The sequence below is a fragment of the Trachurus trachurus genome (assembly GCF_905171665.1).
Source record: "Trachurus trachurus genome assembly, chromosome: 17".
NCBI classification, from domain to species: Eukaryota; Metazoa; Chordata; class Actinopteri; order Carangiformes; family Carangidae; genus Trachurus; species Trachurus trachurus.
In genome coordinates this window covers 9,937,312-9,965,184 of record NC_139900.1, presented here as the reverse complement: position 1 = coordinate 9,965,184, position 27,873 = coordinate 9,937,312, and the positions used below count along the sequence as shown (strand labels likewise).

Here is a 27,873-nt window from a genome sequence, read left to right as displayed (position 1 = left end):
TCTCTCCTCACTGTAGAAACCCCGGGCTGTCAAACAGAGTCTGGAGATCTTTTATCCAGTGAGTTTGTTATTTATTTTTATTTTATCCGGGCAGCAGGATGTTCTCTTCGCAGGTCGCCGCCATCATGGACGTGTTGGCCAAAGCCGCGGTGGCAGAAATCACGAAGCTGATGGAGGACGGCGGCGTGGTGCTGCGGCTGCAGATGTGTCGGAAGGACAGCGAGATCCAGGAGCTCAAGAGAAGTTTGAACCTGATGGAGATTGAACTCTGCAAAGCTCAAGAAGCAGCGATAAGGAGGACACAACGAGGAGCAGCAGAGGACAAACAGGAGCAGACGACACCTGTGAACCAGGCTCCTCCGAAAGGTGAGAAAGGACACTACGCTGCTACAAACTTCATGGTAAATGTCGTAAAGTCAGATTTCACGCGTTTATACACAACGATTCTTACACAATTGAACATAAATAGAGATTATTCACGAATTGTTATGGTCTGATGTTAAATTCGGCTGAAGAATTAGTCAATAATTTATTTTTATTAATCATATGTGAAGTTACCTCCAGCTCTAAAGTCTCATCCCCAGATTGGATTTTTCTTAAACCAGAAGAGAAAAGTATGGCATTCACAAAGCAAGGAATTGAAAAGTTGTACAAGTAGCCTATGTCTCAGTTAAAGAAAATGTTTAAAAAAAGAAAAGATAAGTATCTACAAAAAAGAAGAAGGAGAAAGAGAAAAAGAAGGGGGGGGGGGAAGAAAAGATAGATAGACGAGTGGTGTTTACCGTTATTTTGTTTGTTTGTTTTTTTGTCATTACTAGTTATGTTTCATCATCTTTAATATTTTGAAACAGAGAATAATACTGGTGTTGAAGTAAGCCAATGAAATTTGTAACAACAGAGAGGGGCAGGTATTATAAGTCTTTTCTTCATCCTGCTCCTTTTCATTCATGGTGAAAATGTGTAGCTACACAATGTAGCCTATATGTGCAACTATGTGAGAATGTACATACCATGAATGAAATAAATCAAAAATGAAATGAAATGAAATGAAATGAAGAGCAAATTAAAGACGTTCAAATGTTTCTCATAAAAATAGACAAAGAAAAGTCCGGTTACACTTTGGTACACAAAATTAGAGGAACCGATGAAGAACTAATGAGGAACTACTGAGTAGTTAGTGAGGCACTGAGGTAGGCTACAAAAAATTAGAGAAGTTACTGAGGAACTAATGAGGAACTAATGAGGAATAAATGATGAACTAAGGCACACAAAATTAGAGTAGTTACTCATTTTGATGTCTCACTTTACTTTAGGGTACACATGGTAATGATTAAAGTTAGTTCCTCATTAGTTCCACCGTAATTAAAAGAACTGACCGTTCACTAATACCTAGTTCATCATTAGTTCCTCAGTAACTACTCTAATTTTGTGTACCTTAGTTCCTCAGTAACTACTCATTTGTTCCTCATTAGTTCCTCAGTAACAACTCTTATTTTGTGTACCTTGTAAAGTGTTCACAAACTTAAAAAGGTGATGTTGTAATAATCCATATAGGAGATATTATATCAAGTTATAATATTAATTCAATTCATTTGATTAAAAGATTGACTGGCTTGATGTAAAAAATCTGTTTATAGAGGAAACTTGTCATAAAACTGAATGCTAATGGAGCTTTTTTTTTATTGCTCTTTCAATTAATTATAAACATGACTTAATGACTTTCGTGCCGACAACTCTCAGATCTATTTCTATCTACTCAACAACACAGCACGATAAACAAAAAAACAAAACAATGCAGTGTCATGTTTCTCAGTTTCCTCAGTAAAACTCAGATAAACCAGAAGGTCCAGACTCTTCAACAGAGCAGTAGTTCATCTGTTGTAAATCTGTTTTATCATCAATGACAAACTGAATTTTGATCACCAGGAGCCAATTAATTTATTTTTGTTATTACTGCTTTGCTAACTTGTGTTTTAACCACACTTAGGATTGTTTATGTACTATTTCTGTTTTTATTTGACAGTTATTATCTTGATTTAAGCTGTAAGTCACTTGTTCTTGAAAGGTGCTGTGTAAATGAGGTTTTTCCAACTCTGAAAATGTCTTTTAGTGGTAAAAACTACTAACTTTACTTGAGTAAAAATTAGTCTCCAGTAGATAAACCAACTCAAGCACCCTCTCAGTTAAATTTAAGATTTTATGGACAGACAACATGAGATTAATCTTAAAAGCAATTCTAAAAGGTATGTTTATGGAAGTAAGTTGGCGCATTGGGCTGATATACTTTATTAAAGAACTAATCGTTAGTGTTCAGATGATTCTTCCAGAGTAAACAGCCTGAGGGTTGAAATGTTCCAGTTAATAATCAAGTTCTTGCTTCACTGACTTGCATTTGCATTTTGTGGAGCTAAGAGTCAAATTCATCATGTGTACCTTCAATTTTATTTCTTTTTAATTGCAGATGAAGGAGAAGATCAGCAAACATGTGCAGTGTACCTGGAACCAAAAACTGCTGAGTCACTGTATGACGGGGCAGAAACGAACCGTGACACGAGGCCGGCGGTGAAACCTGAGCCAGAAGACGATGATGAAGAACTTGTCGTCCAGGAAACGACAGACAACTCTCCAGCGGCAGCCGCTAATCTCTGCTTTGAGGCGGCACAGCGAGATGAGCCAATATGGCCGCCCGCTGCTTGCAGCATGTTTGAGGAAAACTCTGTTGTTGCACGGCAGCAGCACATGCAGATTTTCCCTTCTCACGCCGAGCAATTCTCCGCTCCCAGAAATCCAGAAAGTTCCCATGACTCCTCCTCATCAGCTGCACCGGAGGAGATCGCAGAAGATCCGTTAAGGGTGCCGATAAAAGTCGAAGTGGAGATTCCACCTATTTGCATGGGAAGAGTCGCTCCAGAGTCCGTTCATAATGAACCTTTCAGACGTGTTTCACATCCCGCAGCCTGTCAGGACCGTCAGTTGCAACTGTCGTCATCACAAAGGGCCGGGCCGTCGCTAGCTCTGCCTCCTGCACAGAAGTCCACAGAGGATCACGTCCTGAGTAGGAACAACCTGAGAGCAAAGCGATTGATGAACGTGTGGAGATCGAATCAGAGACTCTTCATCTGCTCCGTGTGCAACAAAGGTTTCCACCGCCTGTCTCAGCTGGAGGAACACAAGGCCGCGCACCAGATGTTCAAACCTTTCCGGTGCCTCGAATGTGGGAAGTCGTTCACTCAGAAGACCCGGCTGAAGACGCACCAGAGCGTGCACACAGGGGAGCGGCCGTTCAGTTGTAAAATCTGCGGCAAGATGTTTTCGAGGCAGGACAACTGTCAGAGACACGAGCGGTTCCACAGCGGCCTGAAGCCGTACAGCTGTGGCCAGTGTGGTAAAAGCTTCACGGTGCTTGGAAACCTCAAAATACACCAAGAGATCCACCTGAAAGGAAGATAGCACCCAGACACTGGCTTTCTGTAGGACTCTGTAGAATTTGCACGTTTTATTTATTTATTTCGCCAATGTGCTTCGACGGGTTTAAAGGGATAGTAGCATTTTTTTTAAAAGTGGGGTTGTATGATCTACAAATAGCCCCTAAGTACTTTAATTGCAGTAGAAGACTCTCTGCACTCCTCCCGTTAGCAACGCCAGCCCATAATAGTCCTGCCCAGAGATTTACAACATACAGTGTTGTGAACAGACCCAAAGAAACGGCCTATTTTCACGGCCTAAAAGAGGTTTTACCTGGAAAAAAAAAAAAAAAACACAGTTCCATTGTTTGCTATAATATAATTTTTTCCAGCCCCTCAAAGTGCAGGAAAAACGCAGTTTCATAGCGAACAATGGAACTGTGTATTTTTTTCCAGGTAAAACCTCTTTTAGGCCACGAAAATAGGCCATTACTAACTAACTACTAACTAATAGGCTATTTGTAGATCATACAACTCCACTTTAAAAAAAATGCTACTATCTCTTTAATACATCGAGTGCAGCCATTAAATTACCCATTTTGCATTCAATGGATCACAACACTGTTACAAGCAGGGGCGAGGAAAAATATGATGGTTATATTTATTAATGGTTGTAACTTGTGTGCAACAAGCAGGAAAGGGATCTTTTCTTTATCATGTGTCATTGGATTATTTACTGAGAGCTAACAGTCGGACTGACGTTGATAGTACAGGATTACTGCCAAGTGAAAATGACAGTTACAGTTTGACTTTCAATTATTTTGGCAGATATCATCAAGACATGTTAATGGGTCCGTTTAATTTACCTGAAGCAAGGTATGTGAGCAATGTGCCAATTAAAACCCACACATTTTCTGAATAAAACAAAAACGACAAATTTCTCTTGGTGCTAATCCAGTAAATTACATAAATAAAGATTCTTATTTACATTATTGCACAAATAATATGAAATTGCAACATTGTCAGGAAGCAGCTTATTGTTTTGTAGTGTTGTGCATAATGTTGTCAACTTGTGCAGCAAGTCAGGACTTCTACCAGGCTATGAAAGTTATTCCAGTGCCTTGTACATTTTCAGGTATCACCCCCCTAATTGTTATCTCTGTAATGTCCATTAGTCTTCATGGTTTATATCATGTTTTTTGATGCCAACCAGCTGTTAACAACTATAAAACTAGTTGTCACACATTGAAATCATTGAAGCCAACCAGCGTTTTCCAGGGTGCCGTAGTGATGTTTTAAGGGTGTCATAGTAAAAGTGGTGTGGGGTGTGTAGCTATGCAATGAATGATATATGTACTTTCATATTTGCACTTAATTTAAAACATCTGTCTGTGAAGATTTGTATGTCCGTTTTCTTACTTGTTTTTCTAAAGCATTTTTCCATTTCACACATTGTATACATATTTATTTATTTTTATTGGTTATCTTATTTATTTACCATTGTCCTTACTTGAGTTAATGAGTATGGTTAATGAAACATTTAAAAATAATAAAGTGAGTTAATGGCCAACAATTGAAAATCACTGTATATTTTGTGCATGTCTGGAAAAATAAGTAGTAGGCTATAGAAGTAAACTTAAAGCAGATATCAGTGGAATGTTTTTGTTAATATAAGTCCTAAATAGTCCTATTTTCCGTCAGCAATCACTTACATGAAGTATTTCAGCCTAAACACGAGTCTCTCCGTCACTCTGCTCTGCTGTAACCCGAGGAGAAAATTTTCCTTGTGGGATACAAGTGTTATCCAATGAGGAGAGAGAACGGCATGAAGGGCTGTGTGTGCAGCATAGACTGTAAAAAGAATGGACGTAGCGTCCGTGACGTCACCCATTGGTTTGGGGGAGTCTGTTTTGTGCCGCTACTACGGGGGTTTGAGCCGCGCCATGTTGGATTCTACTTGCCATATTTGGAGAGGTGCGGCCGTTGGCCGGCCGAGAGCCCGCCCACTGGCCTCGTAGCAGCGGTCGCCGGACCTGTCACTCAACGGTTCTGCGCCCTGATTGGCCAGAACTTTAAACCTAATAATAGTAAAACGGTAGAGTTTAAAAAAAATTCACCCCCCTCAGAGTGTGTGCGGGGGTAGAAACTATCGGTTGAGACCAAAAAAATAAAATGTACCAGGCTGTAAATATGTTTTTTTAAGCTGTAAAATCGGCTATTTTAACATGGGGCTTGATTGGAGTTGCTCCCTTCTGGAGCCAGCCCCCAGCGACAGCCGAGGGGATTGCAGCTTTTTGAACGCGGAAGTGAGCTTCACTTCTCAGACCGACAACTGCCCCCTTGGTGTGCAGCCAAGGGATGCGCGTGAATGTGGTGACGTAGCACGAGGACCAATTGATGCCTGACGAGGGCGGGGGCTGCTAACTCATGGTGCGTTCAAAGAAACTCGTACTTTGTGTTTTTCCTTCCTGTGAAGTCATACCAGTTCGATCTGGTACGAGTTCACGGGTCGGAAGTTACGAGTGGCCGTTATAGGGAACTTTCACAGACAACAGGATGGTAAAAACACGAGCTACGGGTTACCTGGAACGCTACCAAGTCGTAGTTGTGACTTGAAGCTGTAACTTACGGTTTCAAAAGCCTGCCTTGAACGCAGCATTAGCCGAAACGGCCGTGAAGCTGATATCTGCTTTAAGAAAGTCAAAGTTACTAAGTAAATAAAGTAGTAATTTGGAAAATTTTGAAAAAAGCAAGAATTTTATCTTAGATTATCTATGAATATTGAGTTATTTTTCTTCTATATATATTTTTTTTTTCTTTTTGGAATATTTGTTGCGCCTTTTGTCCGGTTTTTACGGTATCAGTGTCGTCACTTCCGCTGACGCCGTTATTTATATAGCGGCAGGTCTGGTGCCATGGATTTTCACATATGTTTCTTGTGATAAACAGAAAGAGGGGAAAGTCATTACAAGTCGGGGCATATGGAGGGAGTTGAATTGCTGCGGATGAGAATAAAGGCTAGTCTTATTGTGTTTTCTCAACAGCATTTAACTGAACATCGGTATAATAAACGACATGAAAACGACTTGACATGAAAAAATATAATTTAAGCCTTTAAACAACATTTGTGTAATCCAATGCATAACGACTGGGGGATCAGAAAATAATTATTTTCTCTCCATTGAACACCATTCATTTCTTTTTTTTTACGCTCCGAGTCCCGTGGGGTCCCACCGACCGGAAGGGGCGGGGCTTCGCTACTCTTTGTTTGTGTCCGTTTTTTTTTTTAGCCCTGAAGCTGCAGCTCACGTGAAAACCCTGAGCTTACACCGTGAAGAACCAGACAGCAGCGGCTCCTCTGCTTCACCATGGCGGCGGCGAGCAGCGTCTCTCTGCGGGCTCAGATCGCCTCCATCGTGGACGCGCTGTCCCAAGCCGCCGTGGCCCAGATCTCCAAGGTGGTGGAGGACGGCATGGTGCTGCTGCGGCTGGAGCTGTGTCAGCGGGACGGCGAGATCAGGAAGCTGAAGAGCAGCGTCGAGGTGCTGCACACCGAGCTGAGGGCGGCCCAGGACCGGGGAGTCTCCCTGCTGAGACCGGACAACAACAACAGCAGCATCAACCCCCCCGGGAGGGACGGTAAGGACGGACGGACCCTCATATACATGCACAACATCCGGGACACGTCACTGATACACGGAGCTGTGCAAAAAGTTTCAGAGCAAACCCACAACCCAATGTGTTGTAGTTTTTATTTTATTGTGCAGAAAATAAGATAATTTATGTATCTACTGTGACTTGCATGTGAAACAGAACCAGTTCAACCTCTGTGTGGGAAACTTAATTGTGCACAGTTTCACTTCATGTGTGCCCAGACCTGTTGCAGGACTCCTGGTTCCTCCTGTGTCTGGCTGCAGTTTTTGTCCTGTTGCAGAATGAATCTGGGACCAATAAGATCAACAAATAAAGCTCAGAAAACCTTTATACAGTAGGCTACAGAAGGAGCCGTAGACTGTCACACTGGCGTAGATGATGCCTTCATAATATGTGTACTGTAGGGAGTTGATCACCAATGGCAGCCATTGACTATGACAGATGTCAAACAAACCAAACATTAGACTTTAGACATTTATTGTCCCTCTAGGGAAATTGTTTTTCACATGACCATTTACATTTCGTTTCACCAGACACATAAAACACACACAAATTACAACACATTGCCACACATTATTACATGACGGCCGGTATTAGGCTTCTGCACCTCAGTGCCCTGTATCTTCGTCCTGAGGGGAGGGGGATGAGGTCGGTGTTGAGTGGGTGTGTGATGTCCCGTTCTATTAGCCTGTGCATATTCTCATTTGTCCAGGTCATAGTATCTCAAAGGAGGTTTAATTTACCCTCCTTTGAGGTCCCGTTCTATTGAGATAGAAATGCGTGTGATGGACCTGTTGTGTAAATCTGATAGGTTTGGTGTGGGGAGCCCAATTATTTTGGAGGCTGTGTTAGTTATGCGTGTGAGTTTGGCTTTGTTTTTGACAGATAACATGTTATAGAAGCAGATGGAACAGTATGTGAGAATTGATTGGACTATGCTTTGATACAACAAACATCTGCTTCTACACAGAGGAACTGCATTGTACAATGGGGAAAATAAGTATTGAGCGTGTCAATAGACTTGCATGGTGAGCAGCATAGATGCCATGGCGGTTAAAGGCATTACTCATTGTTTTTTTATAACTGTACCTGCTAATTCCAGGTCTCTCTAAAGCTCTCCATCAGTGATCCTCGGCTCTGGGACGACTCTTCTTAGTTTTCTTTTGACTCTGTCAGAAATCTTGTGAGAACCTGATCGTGGCCAGTTTATGGTGAAATGTTGTTCTTTTTAGTTCTGGATTAACGGCGCTAACGGACAAAACAGTTCATTCAGATACGTCTGTAACCGATGTCATCAGTTTGTTCTGCAACATCAGTTTCTGAAGGTCTGGAGAAGCTCTTTGCTTTCCCCCACCATGAGACGCCTCTTGTGTGACACCTTGGTGATGAGAAACCTTTTTATAGGCGTCAACTGGACTAAACCATTTGATATTACTTTGCACTGATAGGGGACAGGATTATTTTCTAAATACTGACAGGCTCCAGCTGCTTTCTTGGCTTTCCAAACCTTTTTGCATCTGGAGACTCGGGAGAGGCGCCCGACTCAAAAAGCTCCATAAAACTACACAAAAGCCTTGTAATCTTCCTCCATGCTCCTTGTCCGCTGCAATCCAAGTGTCCTGAAGGGATATGGTCCAGAGTTTACCCGAAACGACGTCATTTACGACATTTTTACAGCCTAAACAGTCCTGTATTGAATTTTCCTGGGGCGCACCAGGCAAATCCCAATGGTTTTATGGTTTTATGGTTTTATGGACCTTTTGTGTCGGGCGCTATTGACTCTCATATAAGGATTTAGGAACCCCCCTCCTGGGTCTCCAGATGCACTTTGAGGAATAAAAAACTACTCTGCAGTATTCATCAGCATGAGGGTGAGTCAATAATGAACGAATTTCATTTTTTTGGTGAACTATTCCTTTAAAAGACTGTGTCTTTCTGGCACGATGGCAGCTGTGACGTGTTTTGTGTATCTTGAAGCTGGAACAGTTTGAGATGGACGGTCACTTTTGGATGTGTGTGGTTACTGAGATTATTTTCTTCTTTTTCCTGCTAAACACGTCGGTATGAAGTCACCAAACAGTTTGAATCCACATATTTAAAGCAGAAGTAAGCGATCCGGTGGTTTTGGCTAACTTCCTGTCAGCCGATGGAGTTAGCAGTCCCCGCCCTCATCCCTACGTCACCACATTCACGCGCATCCCTTGGCTGCACACACAGAGAGGACCGCCCCTTTATGCCGTTCTCTCTCCTCATTGGATAAAGGTTGTAGGATACAAGGAAAGTTTTCTCCTCGGCTTACAGCGGAGCAGAGTGACTGACAGACCCGTGTTTCAGACCAAACACTCTATATAAGTGATTGCTGTCGGAAGATATAACTATTTAAGACTTATATTAACACAAACATATTGCTTACTTCTGCTTTAAGTCCAATCTTAAAGGGATAGTTCAACATTTTGGCAAATTGGCCCATTGCCATAATCCCTATAGTCATAGCAGTAGGTTCGTTGCCTTTAATTGTGGGTGCAAGCTATTTTTAGAACGGCGGAGCAGAGCCGTGAGCTGCTTGCTATGGAGGCTAATGGGATTTCTTGGTTTCCCTCATCAAACTCATCAAATACACAATCCAACAACTCCAAAACGCTCTGGTGGACAAGTTGTGACCTGCACATTTACCACGCTATGAGATAATAACACAATGTTACGAGACAGAGTTGTTTTAGAGGGAAATGCAGAGACTGCTTGCAGAAGAACTGCCCCCGAGGGGAACGCACATCAGCGGTTTTGCATGAATTTCACTCTATATAAGTGATTGCTGTCGGAAGATATAATTATTTAAGACTTATATTAACACAAACATTCTGCTTACTTCTGCTTTAATTTGGCATCAAAACAATTTGAGTCTAATACACCGTTGTTCAACTGTACCACTGTCTCTCCACAGGCATCAGCAACGAGAGGAGCTTGCTGGAAAGCGTGCACCTCGATAAGAACCACAGCGGCCGGTCCATGTCGGAGGTCCGGGTTAAATCCGAGCCCATGGACCAGGGAGGCGGAGAAGCGACCAGAGATCAGCTGGGAGGAGGAGAGCAGCTGGCTCTGTACGAGGGCGCCGCCGCCGCGCAGTGGAGACCGACCACACAGGCCGAGACGGGACGCAACAACTCAGATTATTTAGATCTGGGTTCGTGTCTGGATGCATCCTCGCTGGACGCTGCTGGACCGGCCGTGGCCTGCAGCAGCAGCAGCATCAGCAGCAGCATCAGCAGCAGCATCAGCAGTAACCGACTGAATGGACTAGAGCTGCCGCCGCCGCCGCCGCCAGCGTGCAGTCAGTACCGTAACTTGTACAACATGGTGCGGAGGAGGACGGCGAAGAGGCTGATGTTTAAGAAAGGCTTCGTCTGTCCGTACTGTGGCAAGTGTTTCGAGCGCGTCGGACACCTGGAGAGACACAAGATGATTCACACCGGAGAGAAACCGTATCGGTGCGAGGTCTGCGGGCGACGCTTCAATCAGTCGTGTAGCCTCAAAGAGCACATGAAGATCCACAGAAGAGGTACAGGAAGGTTTATATATTTCATTCACAATGGTAACTATAACTTTATTTGTTTTGGAAACATTAACTCTGTCCTGGTCTATAAGCTAGATCACTTTTCTCCCCATGTTAGCTCATATTTCTGAAGAAAACTCTGGATTTTTACATTTCACTGTTGTTTTAGTTAAAGGGATAGTTCAACATTTTGGCATATTGGCCCATTGCCATAATCCCTATAGTCATAGCAGTAGGTTTGTTACCTTTAATTGTCGGTGCAAGCTATTTTTAGAACGGCGGAGCAGAGCCGTGAGCTGCTCAGAGCTACGCTACGGAGGCTAATGGGATTTCTTGGTTTCCCTCAGCAAACTCATCAAATACACAATCCAACAACTCCAAAACGCTCTGGTGGACAAGTTGTGACCTGCACATTCACCACGCTATGAGATAATAACACAACGTTACCAGACAGAGTTGTTTTAGAGGCAAATTCATGCAAAAAGCAACTCTGCCTTGTAGCGTTCCTTTATTATCTCATTGGGCCAATTTGCCAAAATGATGAACTATCCCTTTAAATAATCAATGCAGTCAAACGTTTAGCAAGCTGTTCATATTCAATCATTTGACCTCCTCTCTGTCAAAATGATGCCTCGTTCTGAACAGATACGTCAAATGCAGCAGCAGCAGCAGTAGCAGTCTGTCAGCCTCCACCTCCACCTGCCCCTGAACCTGCCCCAGTGCCGCCACATGAGGAACGAGGTGAGCAGCTGTGTGTTGAATTAATAATAATGATAAACTTTATTACAGCCTCAAATGTCAGATAAGAACAAAAACAATACGCACAAAATATATAAAAGATTAATCTATTATTATGGAAAAGATTCATTAAAATAAATGAAATAAAAATCATTCTGAACAATTTTGATGGTTTAAATAAATAAATATTATATATAAACTTTTATTTTGTTAAAATTCAGCGAAGAAGTGCAGTAGGAACAGAGGAGAACATTTGTGGTGTGTGCAGCAGACTGGGTGACTGCTCTTAATCCAATCAGAGAAGTTTACCTGTTCTAGAAATCAGAAGATTAAATAGATTAATGACCATTTAACCTTGTATATGTATTCTTTCACCCCAAATCCAATGCCACCACCTGTGAGTCAACTATCATTCACAATTATAGAAACAATAGTCAAAAATATCATCAAAATGCATAGTTTTATGTAAATTAGCATCAAAAATGTTCACAGGCCTCCCTGAAAATGAAGTTTAGTTTATTATATCTTTTTAGGTTTATGGTGTCGAAGCTTTTATTTTGAAGGTCCTCTCTGAGCCGTCATTTGTATTCTTGTGTTATTTTCGTCCTCTGTCTTGGAGTCTCGGTTCAGTTCACACTTGGGAACTCTCTGTCTGTGACATTCCTCTGAGCAGAGAGAAAGAAAACTGTGGTTTTGAAGTGAGATGACGGTAAACGTGTGGGGGCGGGGTGGGAGTGGGGGGAGTTAGGGACTTGAACGTGTCTCGCTGACAGCTGGATCTGCCTGAATGGTTTCTAAGAACGCTGCTCCGTTAGATCCCCTCTTGGGGGGGAGACGCTGCACAGGCTGACCTCTATTAGATGATAATTACCAGGGTCACGTCTCAGTTCGTGTTCGTGCAGCAACTGTGAAATAAATCTCCCTCAAGACCCCTCGGGTACTTTCACTCTTTTGTTCTTCTAATTGTTTTTTTTTTTTTTTTTTTTTTAATAGTGCCATATAGCGTAAAGACATACAGTTACTACAGACAAACTACAAGGGTGCAACATGGGTGACTAAGAAATAACAGTATCATACCAACAAGACTTCAAATAGGCAAACAGAAAGGAGACAAGAACAAAACAAGACACATACGTATATATATATATATATACTGTACATATGATAATAGTATTGAAGTTAGTAAATTGCATAGTAAAATGAAAAAAGAGAGTATATATATATATTCAATTCAATTCAATTCAATTCAATATCTTTATTGTCCACAATGTGGAAATTTGTCTTTGGCTTCACCACTTACAGTACGCATAAGACCACATAAAATACAATACAATAACACACAATAAATAGCATAGTAAAAGAGTAAAAGAATAAAAGAGTAAAAGAGTAAAAAGGTGATATACATAGCTCCAAAGTGTCCTGAAATGCATTTATGAATTTAATATTGTGATTGCATGCGGTATGAATGATATACTATATATAATGAAGAAATAAATACAAATAAAATGCGAAAATAAAGAATAAAAGGTAGGTAAAGGTTTAGGCTATTTTTCTCTTGTGAGAGTGTGTATGTACGTGTGCATGTATGTGTGTGTGTGTGTGTGTGCGTGCACATGTGTGAATGACTTCTTGTGTAAGATTGCAGAGAAAGTACAGAGGGAATGAGAGAATGCGATGGAAGCATGAGATGGAGGTGGAGACAAGGGGGAAGAGACAGATGAGAGACAGGAAGAAGTAAAATAGTCTTGTAAGAAAGAATAGGGGGTAACATTGTTTTAGACCCCCAGCTTGCCCCGGGGGCCAAGACCTCCAGGGTGGGAGGAGGGCGGGACTGGAGGGGTATCAATTAATTAATCATTCTTTCTCTTTTCTTTTCTTTTTCCCTTCCTTCCCTGATTTGGGTTTATTTTGTTTGTTTTATTCTTTCTCTTTTAGAAAAAATATTGGATTTAATTATTTCATTCTCAGTTTCTTCTAATTGTTAACATTGCAGAAATAAGATAAGTGAGGTCTGAGCTGCAGCAGTGCAGTCAGTGCCCCCATCTGTCCAAGAAGCACCCTCCCCCGTGTGCGCACAGAGAGATGGAGCAAAGTACGTCTTCATTTCCTGCAGGAAACCGTTCAGCAGAGTTGGTAAACCACTCAGATGCCGGTGCTTCTCTCTCTGTAGGTGATAAACGACGTCCTGAACAGTCGTCACGCTCAGTAAACACAGCCAAAGTTGCACCTGCACCTCCGTAGGAATGTGTCATTTCTTCAAGGCGGTCAAAGTTACTACACCACCAGCAGCCATGTTGCGTTCAGGATCAGATATATCGACTTCTTTTGAACTTCAGCAGATCATCTTTACCACAGGAGCGTTTCCTTTGACGCTGGAAGTCGCAGCTCAGACGAGTTGAGGGTTTTCCAGTTGAAAAACAAACACAGAAGTCTAAAGAATGGACGATTTAATGCAACGAAACAAAAATATAACGATTTCATACCTGGAAATGTTCAATTTCAATGCAAACTATTTATAAGGTTTTTAAAAAGCCGTACAAACTTAGAACAAAAACATGTAACATGCGCCGTAGCCACTGCTAGCTATTGTTAACAAGTCTTTTCTGATACCAACTCATACAAACTGCATAAAGCCCAGGGATAAGAATTAAACAGTGTTATGGATGACTATAATGTGCAACAATTAGGAGAGAAGTAGCTTTTAAATTTCACACAATATAACAATCACAGCTTAATATAAACGTATTTCATATACTGCAATAATACACAAAAAAATATGCATTAAAACTTCAACAAATAAATAACGTTAAAAAATTAAAATTCTTACCGTTTAAGACGAAGGCCGCTATGTTTTGATGTTGTCGTGACGTCAAATCGGAAAATCGGAGCGCTGAAATGATACCTGAGTTTCTGACCTGTAATTTCCGAGTGCGATGCCTTTCAATTCATTTTTGACAACTCGGAGCTCGTTTTTTGCCGACTTCCGAGTTGTTTTGAACGCAGCATGAGATCCGCCTTTGGGGACGTTCAAGATCACAATGGGCTCTTTGCACAGCTCCACTACTTCCTGAACTTAATGCTGCTCCTTCATTTGAGACAGGAAATGAAGGAGCAGCATTAAGTTCAGGAAGTAGTGGAGCTGTGCAAAGAGCCCATTCCAACTCCGAGCTGGGAAAATCCAAGAAAGTAAAACTGGAGTTGCACCACATGTCTGCACGAGTAAATAGTACACACAGAGCTGCCGCCACGTGATTGGCCTGTTAGATATTTGCATTAAAGGCCCCATGGCATGAAAAATGTGATTTTGGTTATTTTTTGGTGCTTGGGGAGGTCTCTGGGCCACGTATATACTGTCCCATGCATCAAACTGGTCATAAACGGAGAAACACACACCGCCCATTTGTAGGAACATTCTCTTTAAGACGAGCTGATAGCACTTCCTCCTTTCTGTGATGTCATCAGAGGAGAGGTTCTCATTCTCTCTTCTGATTGGCCAAATGACCTGTGCCTGCTAGAGCTCCAGAAAGAGGCAACAGAAAGGGGCAGTAGGCTATAAACGATGTTAAGCAGATCACAGGTACTCAAAACCAATTATACATCTTGTTAGGGATATCAGCAGGTAAATAAACCCAGAGAAAAGTGCACAGCATGGGGCCTTTAAGGTAATAACTTCTCTCTTCTCACACAGGTATCCAGTCCGGACCAGCTGAGCTTCAAGTCGGCAAACAGAAGCCGGATCCTGAGGTGAATCCGTGCACGGACACACGTCAGGTACAGACGGAGGACGTGTCCCCGACTCCTGTCCAGGTGAAGTCTGAGCCTGTGGAGGAGAACGTGACACAGCCGCTGTTTCACGGAGGAGCCGAGCAGACGAACGGCGGCGGCGACCACCTGGGCGAGACCTTCCCAGCGTTTGAGAGAGACAATCAGCAGTGGATGTCCTCCAGACTGCACGGACAAAACAACGCAGACCTGAGCGGCGGAGAATATCTCGGCGCCTCGGCCCAGAGCGTGACGTCGTCTTTCCCCGGGATGGCTCAGCTGCTCTCGGCGCCGGTCGAAGCCTCTTACGGCTCCTTCTCCTACTCTGGGAAACCGTACGGGGAGATGAAGAGCAGCATGATGTCCCAGAGACCGTACGGGGCCATGGACACGCTCCTCATGTCGGGTGAGGCCGGGGGGCTGCACGGCGGCGTGACGGACGCCTCGCTGAATCACTACCGGCAGAGGAGGAACAGGTCTTTTCAGGTGATCAAACCAAAGAAGTGTTTCGCCTGCTCGTACTGCGGCAAAGTGTTCGAGCGCGCCGCTCACCTGGAGAGACATCTACGGATCCACACCGGCGAGAAGCCGTACGGCTGCCACATCTGCGGGCGGTGCTTCAATCAGAAGAGTAGCCTCAAGGGCCACATGAGGACGCACAGGAACGGTACGGATGCCATAATAATATAATGATATATCGATATCAAGGGCGTAACTTTGGGTTAAAGGGATAGTTCAACATTTTGGCAAATTGGCCCATAATCCCTATAGTCATAGCAGTAGGTTTGTTACCCCTAATTGTCGGTGCAAGCTATTTTTAGAACGGCGGAGCAGAGCCGTGAGCTGCTCAGAGCTACGCTACGGAGGCTCATGGGATTTCTTGGTTTCCCTCATCAAACTCATCAAATACACAATCCAACAACTCCACAACGCTCTGGTGGACAAGTTGTGACCTGCACATTCACCACGCTATGAGATAATAACACATCGTTACCAGACAGAGTTGTTTTAGAGGGAAATACAGAGACTGTTGATGAAAAACTGTCCCTGAAGGCAACGCGCATCAGTGGTTTTGCCTGAATTTCCCTCTAAAACAACTCTGTGTGGTAACGTTGTGTTATTATCTCATAGCGTGGTGAATTTGTAGGTCACAACTTGTCCACCAGAGCGTTGTGGAGTTGTTGGATTGTGTATTTGATGAGTTTGATGAGGGAAACCAAGAAATCCCATGAGCCTCCGTAGCGTAGCTCTGAGCAGCTCACGGCTCTGCTCCGCCGTTCTAAAAACAGCTTGCACCGACAATTAAAGGTAAAAAACCTACTGCTATGACTATAGGGATTATGGCAATGGGCCAATTTGCCAAAATGTTGAACTATCCCTTTAAGACAACAATTCACTTGCTCACTGAATGATACATATGACTATTACCTCTTTTGACAGTTTCTTTTATACGACGAACCAATTATTTAAAATAGTTTGTTGCCCATGTGGCTCTTTTCATTGTGTTCCTGAGCAGAATATGTGCTCGACCAATTATGACGAGTTATATTGGCTGGATTTGACATAACCCCCGCCCCCTTAAATTACGCCCCTTGATGTAAATAAAAGTGGAATGAAAATGCTGTTGTAAAGTTATTTTAACTCTGTTTTCCTCTCTAAAGGGGAGAACACAGATTTGCTGGAGACTCGTCACCTGACGCTCACGATGCCCGGCGATCACCCGCCGCTGGAGCCCCCGACCGGACTGGCAGCAGCTTTCGAGGACCAGTTAGCGGCCGGCGAGGCGGCCGGCGAGCCGACGGTGATGGTGAAGGTGGAGGATTTTGAGAGTCTGAGTCAGGCGGGGATGGACGACGACGGCACCGGGGCTCCAGACCAGAGTCGGCTGTGGTCCACGTCGGGACTGGAGAAGAAAGGCGACGTCACAGAGCAGACGGTGTGCGTGCTGCTACACGACGTCAAATACGACCTCAGCCCTGCTGCTGCTGCGGCGGCGGCCAATCAGCAGCAGGGATTTTCACCACCTATCAAAGATCTGCCTTTTCTAAATGGCAAAGAGAAGGAGGAGATGATGCATGACGGGGATCAGTTTTCAGTGATGGGGATGCAGCAGCCGAGCAGCTCCGACCTGAGTCTGGCAGCGGAGCTACAGGACCACGACATCATCCAGGAGGTGACAGTGAGCGGTTACGGCGCCGTGGGCGACCAGACTCGGGGGAGAACTGCTTATGAGTTTAACATGACCACCGTGGGCGACCATGAGGGCTGCGGCCCCGACAACACCGCCAATACTACCAACACCACCGCCGCCACACAGAACTGCTACATATGCTCGAGTTGTGGGCAAAGCTTTGGTAGTTTCAATTTATTTCAGCGACATCAGTGTAAAAGTGTCACTGAGTGAAGATGAAATAAAATCAATGAGGAAAAATACACAAATGTCAAAGTGCACTAGTTCATTAATGATCACAGCCGACAGAACAAAGTGACAAATCAATAAAAACTCGTCACGCGTCCGAAAAACTTCCAAAGGTTGAAGAGCAGAAATGATAAAGTTTCAGTTTTCAGCTTGAAGTAAAAAAAAAAAAAAAAAGTCACATTTCAAATATTTTGCACAAAATGTTTTCCTGCAACTCTGACTCATTAAGCAACATTTTTTTTCTTTTTCTTTTTTTTCTTTTTAGAAATGATTTAACATTGTTAAACACTTGCTGCATATTTAACACCCGGTCACTTTACTGGTCTAATTTAAATGAGACATGTTTGTATTTGATGAAAGGCCAAGTATCAATTTCTTAATGAAAAGATTTTAAGTTTCCTGATACATACAGTCATTATGTCCAATTATTTGTATTTATGTATATTTTTTCATAATTGGCAAATAATCAGTCAATAACAAAATTATTTTCTTTTCTTTAGCATAAAATAAGATTTGGTGGGAAAAAAAATCCTAAAATGTTAGGTGGTGGAGTTGGATCCTTTTTATTTTATCCTTAAAAAAAATCTTCTTTTGATACTGTTTTTCCACAGCACAATTTTGACCAAGCTCTGGAAAAGTGTAGCCTTCATCAGTGTACTGTAACTTAAAAATGTGTCATAACGCCTGAAGGGTGCATAGCAGCGAGGACACTCGGAGTTAAACCTCATTGTTGAGGTTGTTAAAAATATTTGTTGATATTGAAACAAACTGACAGAATTAAGCTTGTCTTAAATAAAACTGAACAAACTCTGTTCATTGAGGCTGTTTACATCAAACTACCATTGCCTGAGACTTTAAATCCACCACACCGCCCTCTAAAGTCATCATGTGTTCCTTAGAAAAGTAAAGCACTACAAGCTCATGTTAAATGATATGCAGCAAAAACTGTGCATTATGCATAACTAAAGAAACATGAAATACCTCAGTGATATTCATAATTATGAAGAATTTGAAGCGTCTCTTTGGAGTATTTGATATTTATTATGTTGGATATATTTTTGTAAGTGATGTCATTGGTCAATGGCAGAAAGCGTCAGATAACACAGACAGTGTTAAGTGTATGAAAGGTCAGTTGAGTAAATTGAGAAAGGTCCTGGATGAACAGTGAAGCTTTTCATTGTTCACAGCAGGTGATTGGACTTTATCGAGGGAGACATGAATCCCTCTGTATCACTGTGATGAGTGCCTACTTTTTTTTTTTTTTTTTTTTTTTTACATAAACCTGCCACTGCAGTGTTAATGCCTTTCAGAACATGTTACAAAGTCAAAGGACTGTTTTTGTTCCTTAATTTATGGTATTTTTTCAGTTTGCTTTACATTGCTGAACTGATCAGTATTTGTCAGTGTATTAATTATAGCATGATTCACGGGTATCACATGACTTTCACATTTTTACAGTTAATCACATGATACAGGATTATGAACTACATTTGAAAAGATTTTTGAAGAAATTTCAAATTTTTTTTTTTTTTTTTTGCATTTTCACATTTTCAAATAAATTCAAAACTAAGTCAATTGAATTGTGTCATCCATCACTGGTTATTTTTAATATTGATGATTAGTGTGAATAAATAGTTGAATGGTAAATCTCTCCTGCACCCTATTCTTTCACATTCCCTTCTTTTCTTCCAGGGGTTCAACATCCATGAAATAGAGTTAAAAGACCCTGAAAGTTTGAGCTGAATTGAAGATCCCTGAAGAACCACTTAAATACCAACTGGTTTGTTTTAAGCCGAAAATTTTGATCAGTCTAAACTATTGATTTGTTTTTGTCACTGATCATCTACAAGTTTGTTTGTTTGTTTGTTTTTTAATTCTAACTAGTTAAACTTTTATCTGATCATAAAGGGCCAGTCTCTGATTAAGTGGCATTCAGCAGTGAGGTTGTAGGTTAATCCACTGCAAGTCCCTCCTTTCACACTATTTCTTCCAGCCTTTAGGAGAAACTACGGTGGCCTTCAGGTAATTTTATAAATATGAAAATTCCTCTCTAGCACTGTAATAGAAGACGTGGTCCCTTTATGGAGAGCTCATGAAACACAATTATAGTTTTAGTTTGTATAAAAATGATGTCTTATATAAATATGAATAATAATATTTATGCCAACAGATAAAAAATGTGTCATCACCAAATGTTTTATTGATGTTTGACCAAAAGTCTGAAATCTAAATATTCAGTTTACAGTGAGATATGAAATGCAGCTAATTTTTTCTTTTGATAATTTTAGAATTTAGTTCACATTTTGCTAAAAATAAATTTGACAGAATTGTTTTTGAAAATAGTTTTCGATTTCTCATACTTCTTGATAGTTCACTGATTGCCTGTCAGTGAACTAATCAAGTTACTACTACTAATCTACAATTGACTTGTAGAGGTACTGTAACTGTAGACTACTTTTAAATGGTTAAAGTAGCAAAATAGCAAATGCATCCATCACTGGGAAAATGTAAGGGACACATTAGGGATTGAAATGTTCCCTCATCTTTTCACATCATTCATCAAGCAATTTCACCACTGTAACTTCGGGTCGTAGTTGCTGGGCAAAATAAAGGCAATATTGATTTATATTATAGTATATGATATTATATCGTTTTCAGTGTTGGGGAGACTTAAAGGAATTCTTCACCCAAAATCGATAATTCACCAATTTTCTACTCACCGTCATGCCACGGAAGGGTTTGGGGAACTTTCAGAGTCATCAAAACGCTTTCCAGGGGGGGGTCCGGCTGGCAACGGATCTTAATGGCACAGATAGAGTTCCCTTTTGAATCGTCCAAAACACACACTATGAAACATCCAGATACCTCCATACTGCTCGTCTGTACTGACCCAAGTGTCCTGAAGCCGCCACATGAAAAAGTTGTTTGGAAAAAATGATTTGATCTCTGTTTTTATCCTTGTTGTAGTAGTAGCTCCCAGTGGCTTTTGCTGCGAGATGTTCATTCGTCGTTGTAAACAATTGGATGTATGATGTAAACATGAAGAAGAACATCTCGCAGCAAATCTCACACAGCCACTGGGAGCTACTGCTACAACAAGGCAAAAAACAGAGATCAAATCATTTTTTTCCTAACAACTTTTTCAATACACACCCATCTAGAATATGTCTACCTGTTTGTATTTTTTATTACATTTTTTGGTGACTGATTTACATTTCTGATTTACAGGTAAGTATTGGGGTAGGATTTTCATTTTCTCTTTATATTACCCAACATGTCTTTTTTTAACGTATATTTTCTGGGCATTTTTGCCTTTAATTGATAGGTTAATGGAGAGAGACAGGAAATGGGGAGGCAGAGAGAGGGGGAATGACATGCAGCAAGGGGCCGCCTGAGTCGGGATTCGATACAGGGTCGGCTGCAGGGAGGACTATGGCCTAGAAAGATTATCTAGATTAAATATTATAGATAGATTAACATGTCAATGGTGAACCTACAGTATGTTGACCAAAAATGTCAGCTTTAAAAAAAATAAAACTGAATTGAGAGGCATATTTTTTTTAGCTGGCATGTGAATTTTTTGTAGGCTATTATATTTTGTTTCATATAGGCTACATGTTGATTTATTTAACACTCAGTTAAATGAGTAGGGTAGTTGCTAAAGCTACTTATTTTTTAGCCGTTTTACAAACTACATTTCTCCAGGGATAGAAATGTAGTTTGTTCAAACTACTGCCAGGCTGAACTACATGTAGTCTGTATTAGCCTACAAGCTTCACTTCAAAGTAGCTTCCCCAACACTGACATATTGGAATAGGCTCCCACCATATATGGCCAACATTGAAAATAAATGGAGATTCAAAAATAAAATAAAAGAGGCCATTATTAGTAAAGAACTTACATTTTTTTAAAGGTTTTGAAAAGTCAAAGTTGGTTTGTATTTGTAAAATATTTTTTATTCTTATTATTTTGTTTTATTTTGTTATCTAATTCTGGAAGTTATTGTATTATGTTTTGATTGTCACATTGTCTGGACCCCAGGAAGAATAGTCCTTACCAAGGTGAGGACTAATGGGGATCCATAATAAAACTAAACTAAACTAAACACTAGGCTACTGGTTTTATCTCTCCTCTTCCAGTTCCTTGTTAGTTGTAAAATGTCGCTGCGCTTCTACTTCCGTATTTACGGTAAATCCCTCCGCCACACGGAAGAAAGCGTCCAGTTAGCTTTAGCTAGAAACACACAGGGATGTAATATTTTCTAGTGCGTCGGTTCTTTTTGCAATTAAGGGAAAAAAAATACTGCGCGGAAGAACCTTTTTATTATATATTTTTACGTCTTATGACTTTATGTAAATAAACATGGCGACGTGTATTCCCTTCCAGACGCAGTTATCCTCAATAATGGAGGTGCTGGTGAAGACAGCAGTGGTAGAGATATCCAAACTAGTCGATGACAAATGTGCGTTTATGCATCTTGAAATATCCCGAAAGCAAAGCGAGATTGAGATGCTGAGGAGGAAACTGTTGATGATGGAGAATAAACACGCGCAGCTGCAGCGCGGCTTCGGTAAGATGCTTTTAATTAGTGATCATAATTAACGACTTAATGAATGATGCATGTGAATGTAGAAGTGTCAGAAAACACCCAAACAACATCCCATCAAGCAGGAGCACTGTTTATGCATTGCTTTACCTAATTCTGTTTCACATATTCCTGTCCCTCATTGGGAATAATACACATTTCACTTTGCTCTGCTTGTTTTTAATTTCATGTTTTCATCTTCTGCACACAGAAAACTACATGGACCGAGGAACTGATGTGGGGAGTAATTGTCCACATCCCACAGGAGATATTAAGGTCTGTGTTGTTTTCACTACACCCCCAAAAAACTTTGATATATGTAACTAATATTCCACAGTGTGTAGATTTACCTGAATCAAGTCTGGATTAGCTACGACCACGAAGAAGGAGGATGAGGCAGCTGTACCCAGGGGCCCCTCTAGACCTCAGGGGGTCCCCTGGGGGCCCTGCTGGGTTTGGTGGGGCAATTGTTCATTTGAAACTGTTTGTGATGATGTGCAACTTAAAATATGCACAAAATATCAACTGGTTTAAAAAGGTTGGACCTGCTTTACAAAAATTAGATGGACACAGATTTATGATAAAAATTGATCTTGTCGGCCGTTTTCTTTGGGTCTTTGTTACTCTGATGATCCCCGTCCCTGCAGCCCGGAATAGAGGCTGATGTTTGATGATCAAGGGATGCTTGAAATGCTGGAACATAAATTAAAGAGGAACTATGCTACATTTGTACCTTAATTAAACAGCTTCAGAGTCCTAGTTCTGGTTAAATCATTGACATGTAACTAGTTCCAGGGAGAATGGAGGCTCTCTGCCTTCCACCAGCGTCTCTCGACTGAAAACCAAACTTGTAAGATCAGCGCCTCCGACCCGGTGTCCCAGCTCTCATCTCTGCGGCACCGCCACACAAACGCGCCCTGTAATCTCTTGTTTATGACAGATAAGACTCCACAAATATACACATCGTACCATCGTATATGATAACTAACGTTATCCACCGCTCCATGGATTGATTTCTTGCCGGCTTCGTTGTAAACAAATGAACATGGCCGAGAGGAAGGTTAGCAAAACAACGGAAAAGCGTCCGGACTTGCATAGTTCTTCTTTACAGCTGCTGTCTTTTTTTTTTTATCAGAGATAACATCCCAAAACATATTTGTGCCAATACCAACACTGACTACGTTTACATGCAGTCAATAACCCTTTCATTACCAGAATATTAGCAGTAACCCGGTTGCACACGGCCATGTAAACACCGATAACCCTTTTGAAAAACCGGAATACGCTAATATCCTGGTTTTAAAAAACCCGAAAATTACCCCTCGGTGGGGCGGTGTGTTAGCCAGGCTAGCGCCGCCTACTGGTTCCGGCAAATTTAATTTGCCTCAACCATGTAGTCAGGAAACTAGCAATGCGTTTCGGTTTGCTCCGTCCGCCAGAGCGGACGGACCAATCAGCGAACAGACGGGTAAGTGAAGGCGATGACGTTGAACTCAAGCGCTCAAGATTAACCTATGAGCTTAACCGGTGTATAGCACACGTGACCACCAAGCAGCAGCGATTAGTTGAAGCAAATGTAAGCAACCGCCTCCCGGAAGCAAACGAATCCCTATGGCTCGTGTTCAGACGCTATATGAAATGTAATGAAATAAGCGGCTGATGCATCAGGCTAGCGGTGTGTGGCGTAGTGGTTAAAGCGGCCGCCCCATGTAGAGGCTACAGTCCTCAATGCAGGCGTCCCCGGTTCGAATCCTGCGTCGGGCAGACCTTTCCTGCATGTCATTCCCCCTCTCTCTTCCTCCCCCTTTCCTGTCTATCTCACTGTGTGCTGTCAAATAAAGGCAAAAACGCCAAAAAAATATACTTAAAGCAGATATCAGTGGAATGTTTTTGTTAATATAAGTCCTAAATAGTCCTATTTTCCGTCAGCAATCACTTACATGAAGTATTTCAGCCTAAACACGAGTCTCTCCGTCACTCTGCTCTGCTGTAACCCGAGGAGAAAATTTTCCTTGTGGGATACAAGTGTTATCCAATGAGGAGAGAGAACGGCATGAAGGGCTGTGTGTGCAGCCAAGGGATGCGCGTGAATGTGGTGACGTAGCACGAGGACCAATTGATGCTTGACAAGGGCGGGGGCTGCTAACTCATGGTGCGTTCAAAGAAACTCGTACTTTGTGTTTTTCCTTCCTGTGAAGTCATACCAGTTCGATCTGGTACGAGTTCACGGGTCGGAAGTTACGAGTGGCCGTTATAGGGAACTTTCACAGACAACAGGATGGTAAAAACACGAGCTACGGGTTACCTGGAACGCTACCAAGTCGTAGTTGTGACTTGAAGCTGTAACTTACGGTTTCAAAAGCCTGCCTTGAACGCAGCATTAGCCGAAACGGCCGTGAAGCTGATATCTGCTTTAAAGGTGTACAGAAATGGCTGTTTGTCCTGTTTGTCGCGCCGAGTTGTCACGAGCTGCAACGAGTTTACCCGAGTGAGGAAAACGAATTTGATTGGTCGTTATCGAGCGGGCGGGATATTCAAAGCTTGGGGCGAGCCCGAGCTCCGTGTGTGTGTGCGTGTCTCAGACGTTTGAATGACGGATGACGGATCCAATATCAGTGGCTGGTGAATCGTGTACAGGCTGACGTATAATCCGTGCGCCTGCATTATCCAATGCGAAAAAAAATACACACTTTCATCCCGGATTTACTCAAAAATAGAATTTTGCACAAAGTTTGGCCTACATCGTCTGATAGATGAGTTATTACACTAATTTTATGACCCAGAGTGGGCTTAAATTAAATTTTCTTTTCTGTACACCTTTAAAAAAAAAAAAAAAAAAAATTACCCCTCTGTTACTCCTTTTCTAACCTGAATATTTGGTCATGTATAGGCCTACGTCTGTGGGGATATCCCCATCGAAAGGAACATTAATTTGTGTTCTGAACATCATGTCTTTTGTAGACGGTACAAAGCACTGGGCTAGCCAGATCGCTGTGCTGCTGTTGGTGTTTGCATTGCGTAGATTGTTTTTATTTTCTCCGTGCATGGCTGTTTTGATCGGGATATCCCAATTGATTACAATTACCACGTATACAGGAGTTCCCTGTTTGCTTACACATGTAAACGGGTTTTTCCGAATGTTTCAGAAACCGGAATATTGACCTTGACCCGAATATTGACTGCATGTAAACATAGTCACTGACTCTGATCTATGGGTTTTTATAGGTTACGCAAAGGTGTAGTAAACCCAGCGTAGCACTTCTTATTTAAAGCCCTTCTGCTGAAGAATTGTTTTTGCTCTTGCGCTCCCCCTACAGTTTAACAGTGTAATCCTATTTACAGTACATCAGTCATAAATTGAAGCCTTTTTAACGGGCAAAGACATTACTGAATGGTCCAGTAACAAGATGGCATCAGCCTTTCATCCTGTGTTTTGAGGACATGGTGCAGTAATACCAGGCTAGTAGGGAGCGCTGTGTCTATGTCTGGGGCCATTCTTCCTGTTACGAGTCACTGAAAAATAGACACATAATATTGCTTTAAAGGACCTAAAAATATGTATCAAATGCATTAAAATTAAGTATATTCCCAAATCCTTTGCGTGAGTTAGCCATCTGCTAACACCCTTCTCTTCAAAAGAAGCTGAGAAACCAGCTGCACACTACTTCCACAGGCGAACAGCAGACTAGCTGGGTTAGCATTTAGCATTTAGCAGCTAAAGAGTCAGATATTTCCCTCGAGGGTTGTTGGAAGCAAAGCAGAGCTAAAAGTAGTGTCAATATTAAAGTTATAATCATCATTGTGACAGAAATATAACTGTAAACACTGGTACTGTATTTCTCTGTGCATAATGATTAGTCTTTATGTCCATGTGTGTTTGGAGTTTGTGGTGCGTTCAAGTGGCCATAAAAACTAATTTGAAGTCAAATCCACCCTCCTCTCATTCTAGTTTCCAGAGATTGAAGAAGCCACAGTTTCCTTCACGATAAAAGAAGAGAGTCCAGATGAACCACTGTGGATCAGTGACGCTGCTGGGCCTATCGGTGAGTTTGTGCAGGACGGAATTATATTTCAATATCAACACTTTTTGGGGTCGAAACGAAACCACAGCTCACGGTTCCTTCTGAATTTCCCTTCAGGTGCCGCCGTCCAGTACCAGAACCCGGGCAACGCTGCGCCAGGCGGCCAGCAGCTGGACGAGGAGCATCAGATGAACCACTCGGAGGTCGCCAGGCTGAAAACCTCCGAGTTCGGCGACTTGTACAACAACTCCGGAGACATCGGCGGCCTTCACTTCACCGTCAAGACGGAGAAGGAGGAGAACCGATCGGGCCTCGGTCAGGACGGCTGCCAGCACGGCGCCGGGAAGCAGACCCAACTCGCCGCCGACTTTTCCATGGACGACAGAGAGAATCAGCTCTGGTCGTCCATAATCGAAGGTAACGACATTGACGCGGAGTTCCCGGACTTTTCCAGCGTGGTGGAGGAGTACTCCAACACGTTCCCGGAGCATTCGGACGCGCACGTGGTCTCCAGCACGAGCAAGTCCGCCAACGTCCAGCAGGCGTCCTCTCAGAGGCCGTGCAACGGGATCTACAGCAGCGAGTATCAGAAGGACGTCGCGCAGTCGTCCGGTTTCCAAGGCAGACCTCAGGCGGCGCTCTCGCAGCAGAAGGAACAGATGTTCTCGCAGAGGAACGCGGCGTCGCACGTCGGACACATGAGGCAGCCGGACGAACACGCGGAGAGGGAGGCGGCTGCAGCCAGAGACACGCCGGCCCTCACGCACAGTGCTTACACCCCCGGCGGCGGCGGCGGTGGAGGTGGCGGTGGAGGCGGTTACCACTCTCACGCCCCCCACAGGCCGTTCTCCGGCGCGGCGCGGGGCTACGTCTGCTCGCAGTGCGGGAAGGCGTTCGGCCGCCTGCACCAGTTCAAGCTGCACCAGCAGAGCCACAAGAGGAAGCGCGCGTTCTGGTGCACGGTGTGCGGCAAGAGCTTCCAGTGCTCGTCGCACCTCAGCATTCACCACCGGACGCACACGGGCGAGAAGCCGTACGGCTGCGGACAGTGCGGGAAGAGGTTCACGCAGCAGAGCAGCCTGAGGGTCCACCAGCGCACGCACAGCGGCGAGCGGCCGTACAGCTGCTCGCAGTGCGGCAAGACCTTCATCCTGATGCACCATCTGAAACGGCATCGAATCATCCACACGTACAGCTGAGGAGCAGACGTGTGTGTGTGTTAGTGAGTGTGAGTGTGTGTGTGTGTGTGTGTGAGGTGAACGGACGCAAATGATCCTTAAAACGAAATCAGAAAGTGAACAAACTTTAAATATTTTGGGGCTGGGATTTGTAAGCTTGTGGACTTGCTCACTGACTTTCTATATTAATGCATATTTTACTATGCAAAATCCATCTGGATGGGTTTAAAGATGTTTGCTTCTTCTTTTCTTCTTTCCTTTTAAAAAAAAAAAAAACTTGTTTTATAATTATGAAAATGTGAAATTTATTGAACCACACCCTCGACAGAATTCAAACACTTCAGCATTTTTAACTTAACTTCCAAAGCTAGAAACCCAAAAAAGAAAAACAAGGTCTGAATTGTAGAGCCATTAAAGATAAAAAAAAAAAAAATCCTGCAGATTTTCCTCGTACACTTTCACAGATGCTGTTTTTCTCACTCTGTTTTAGCTTCTCCTGTAGAAATGAGCCTTATTTCATCTCAGCACAGAGACTGTAGAAGCACAAGATGATCATTGGTC

At 42.6% G+C, this 27,873-nt stretch overlaps 2 protein-coding genes across 2 annotated transcripts; both read left to right on the top strand.

Moving 5' to 3' along the window:
- The first annotated feature begins 37 nt into the window (after positions 1 to 37).
- On the top strand, positions 38 to 3,464 carry LOC311000004 (uncharacterized protein). The gene is made up of 2 exons (XM_083990644.1): positions 38 to 366; positions 2,462 to 3,464. The coding sequence occupies exons 1-2, from the start codon at positions 99 to 101 to the stop codon at positions 3,448 to 3,450; spliced, it is 1,257 nt and encodes a 418-aa protein (XP_083846770.1). The 5' UTR covers positions 38 to 98; the 3' UTR covers positions 3,451 to 3,464.
- Positions 3,465 to 6,721: 3,257 nt separating this feature from the next.
- On the top strand, positions 6,722 to 27,845 carry LOC311000129 (uncharacterized protein). Its single transcript, XM_083990763.1, has 9 exons — positions 6,722 to 7,043; positions 10,000 to 10,614; positions 11,254 to 11,349; positions 15,035 to 15,775; positions 16,770 to 17,500; positions 21,914 to 22,097; positions 22,324 to 22,388; positions 26,062 to 26,155; positions 26,252 to 27,845. Exons 1-9 carry the CDS (start codon positions 6,773 to 6,775, stop codon positions 27,331 to 27,333), a joined length of 3,879 nt encoding a protein of 1,292 aa, XP_083846889.1. The 5' UTR covers positions 6,722 to 6,772; the 3' UTR covers positions 27,334 to 27,845.
- Positions 27,846 to 27,873: the final 28 nt, after the last annotated feature.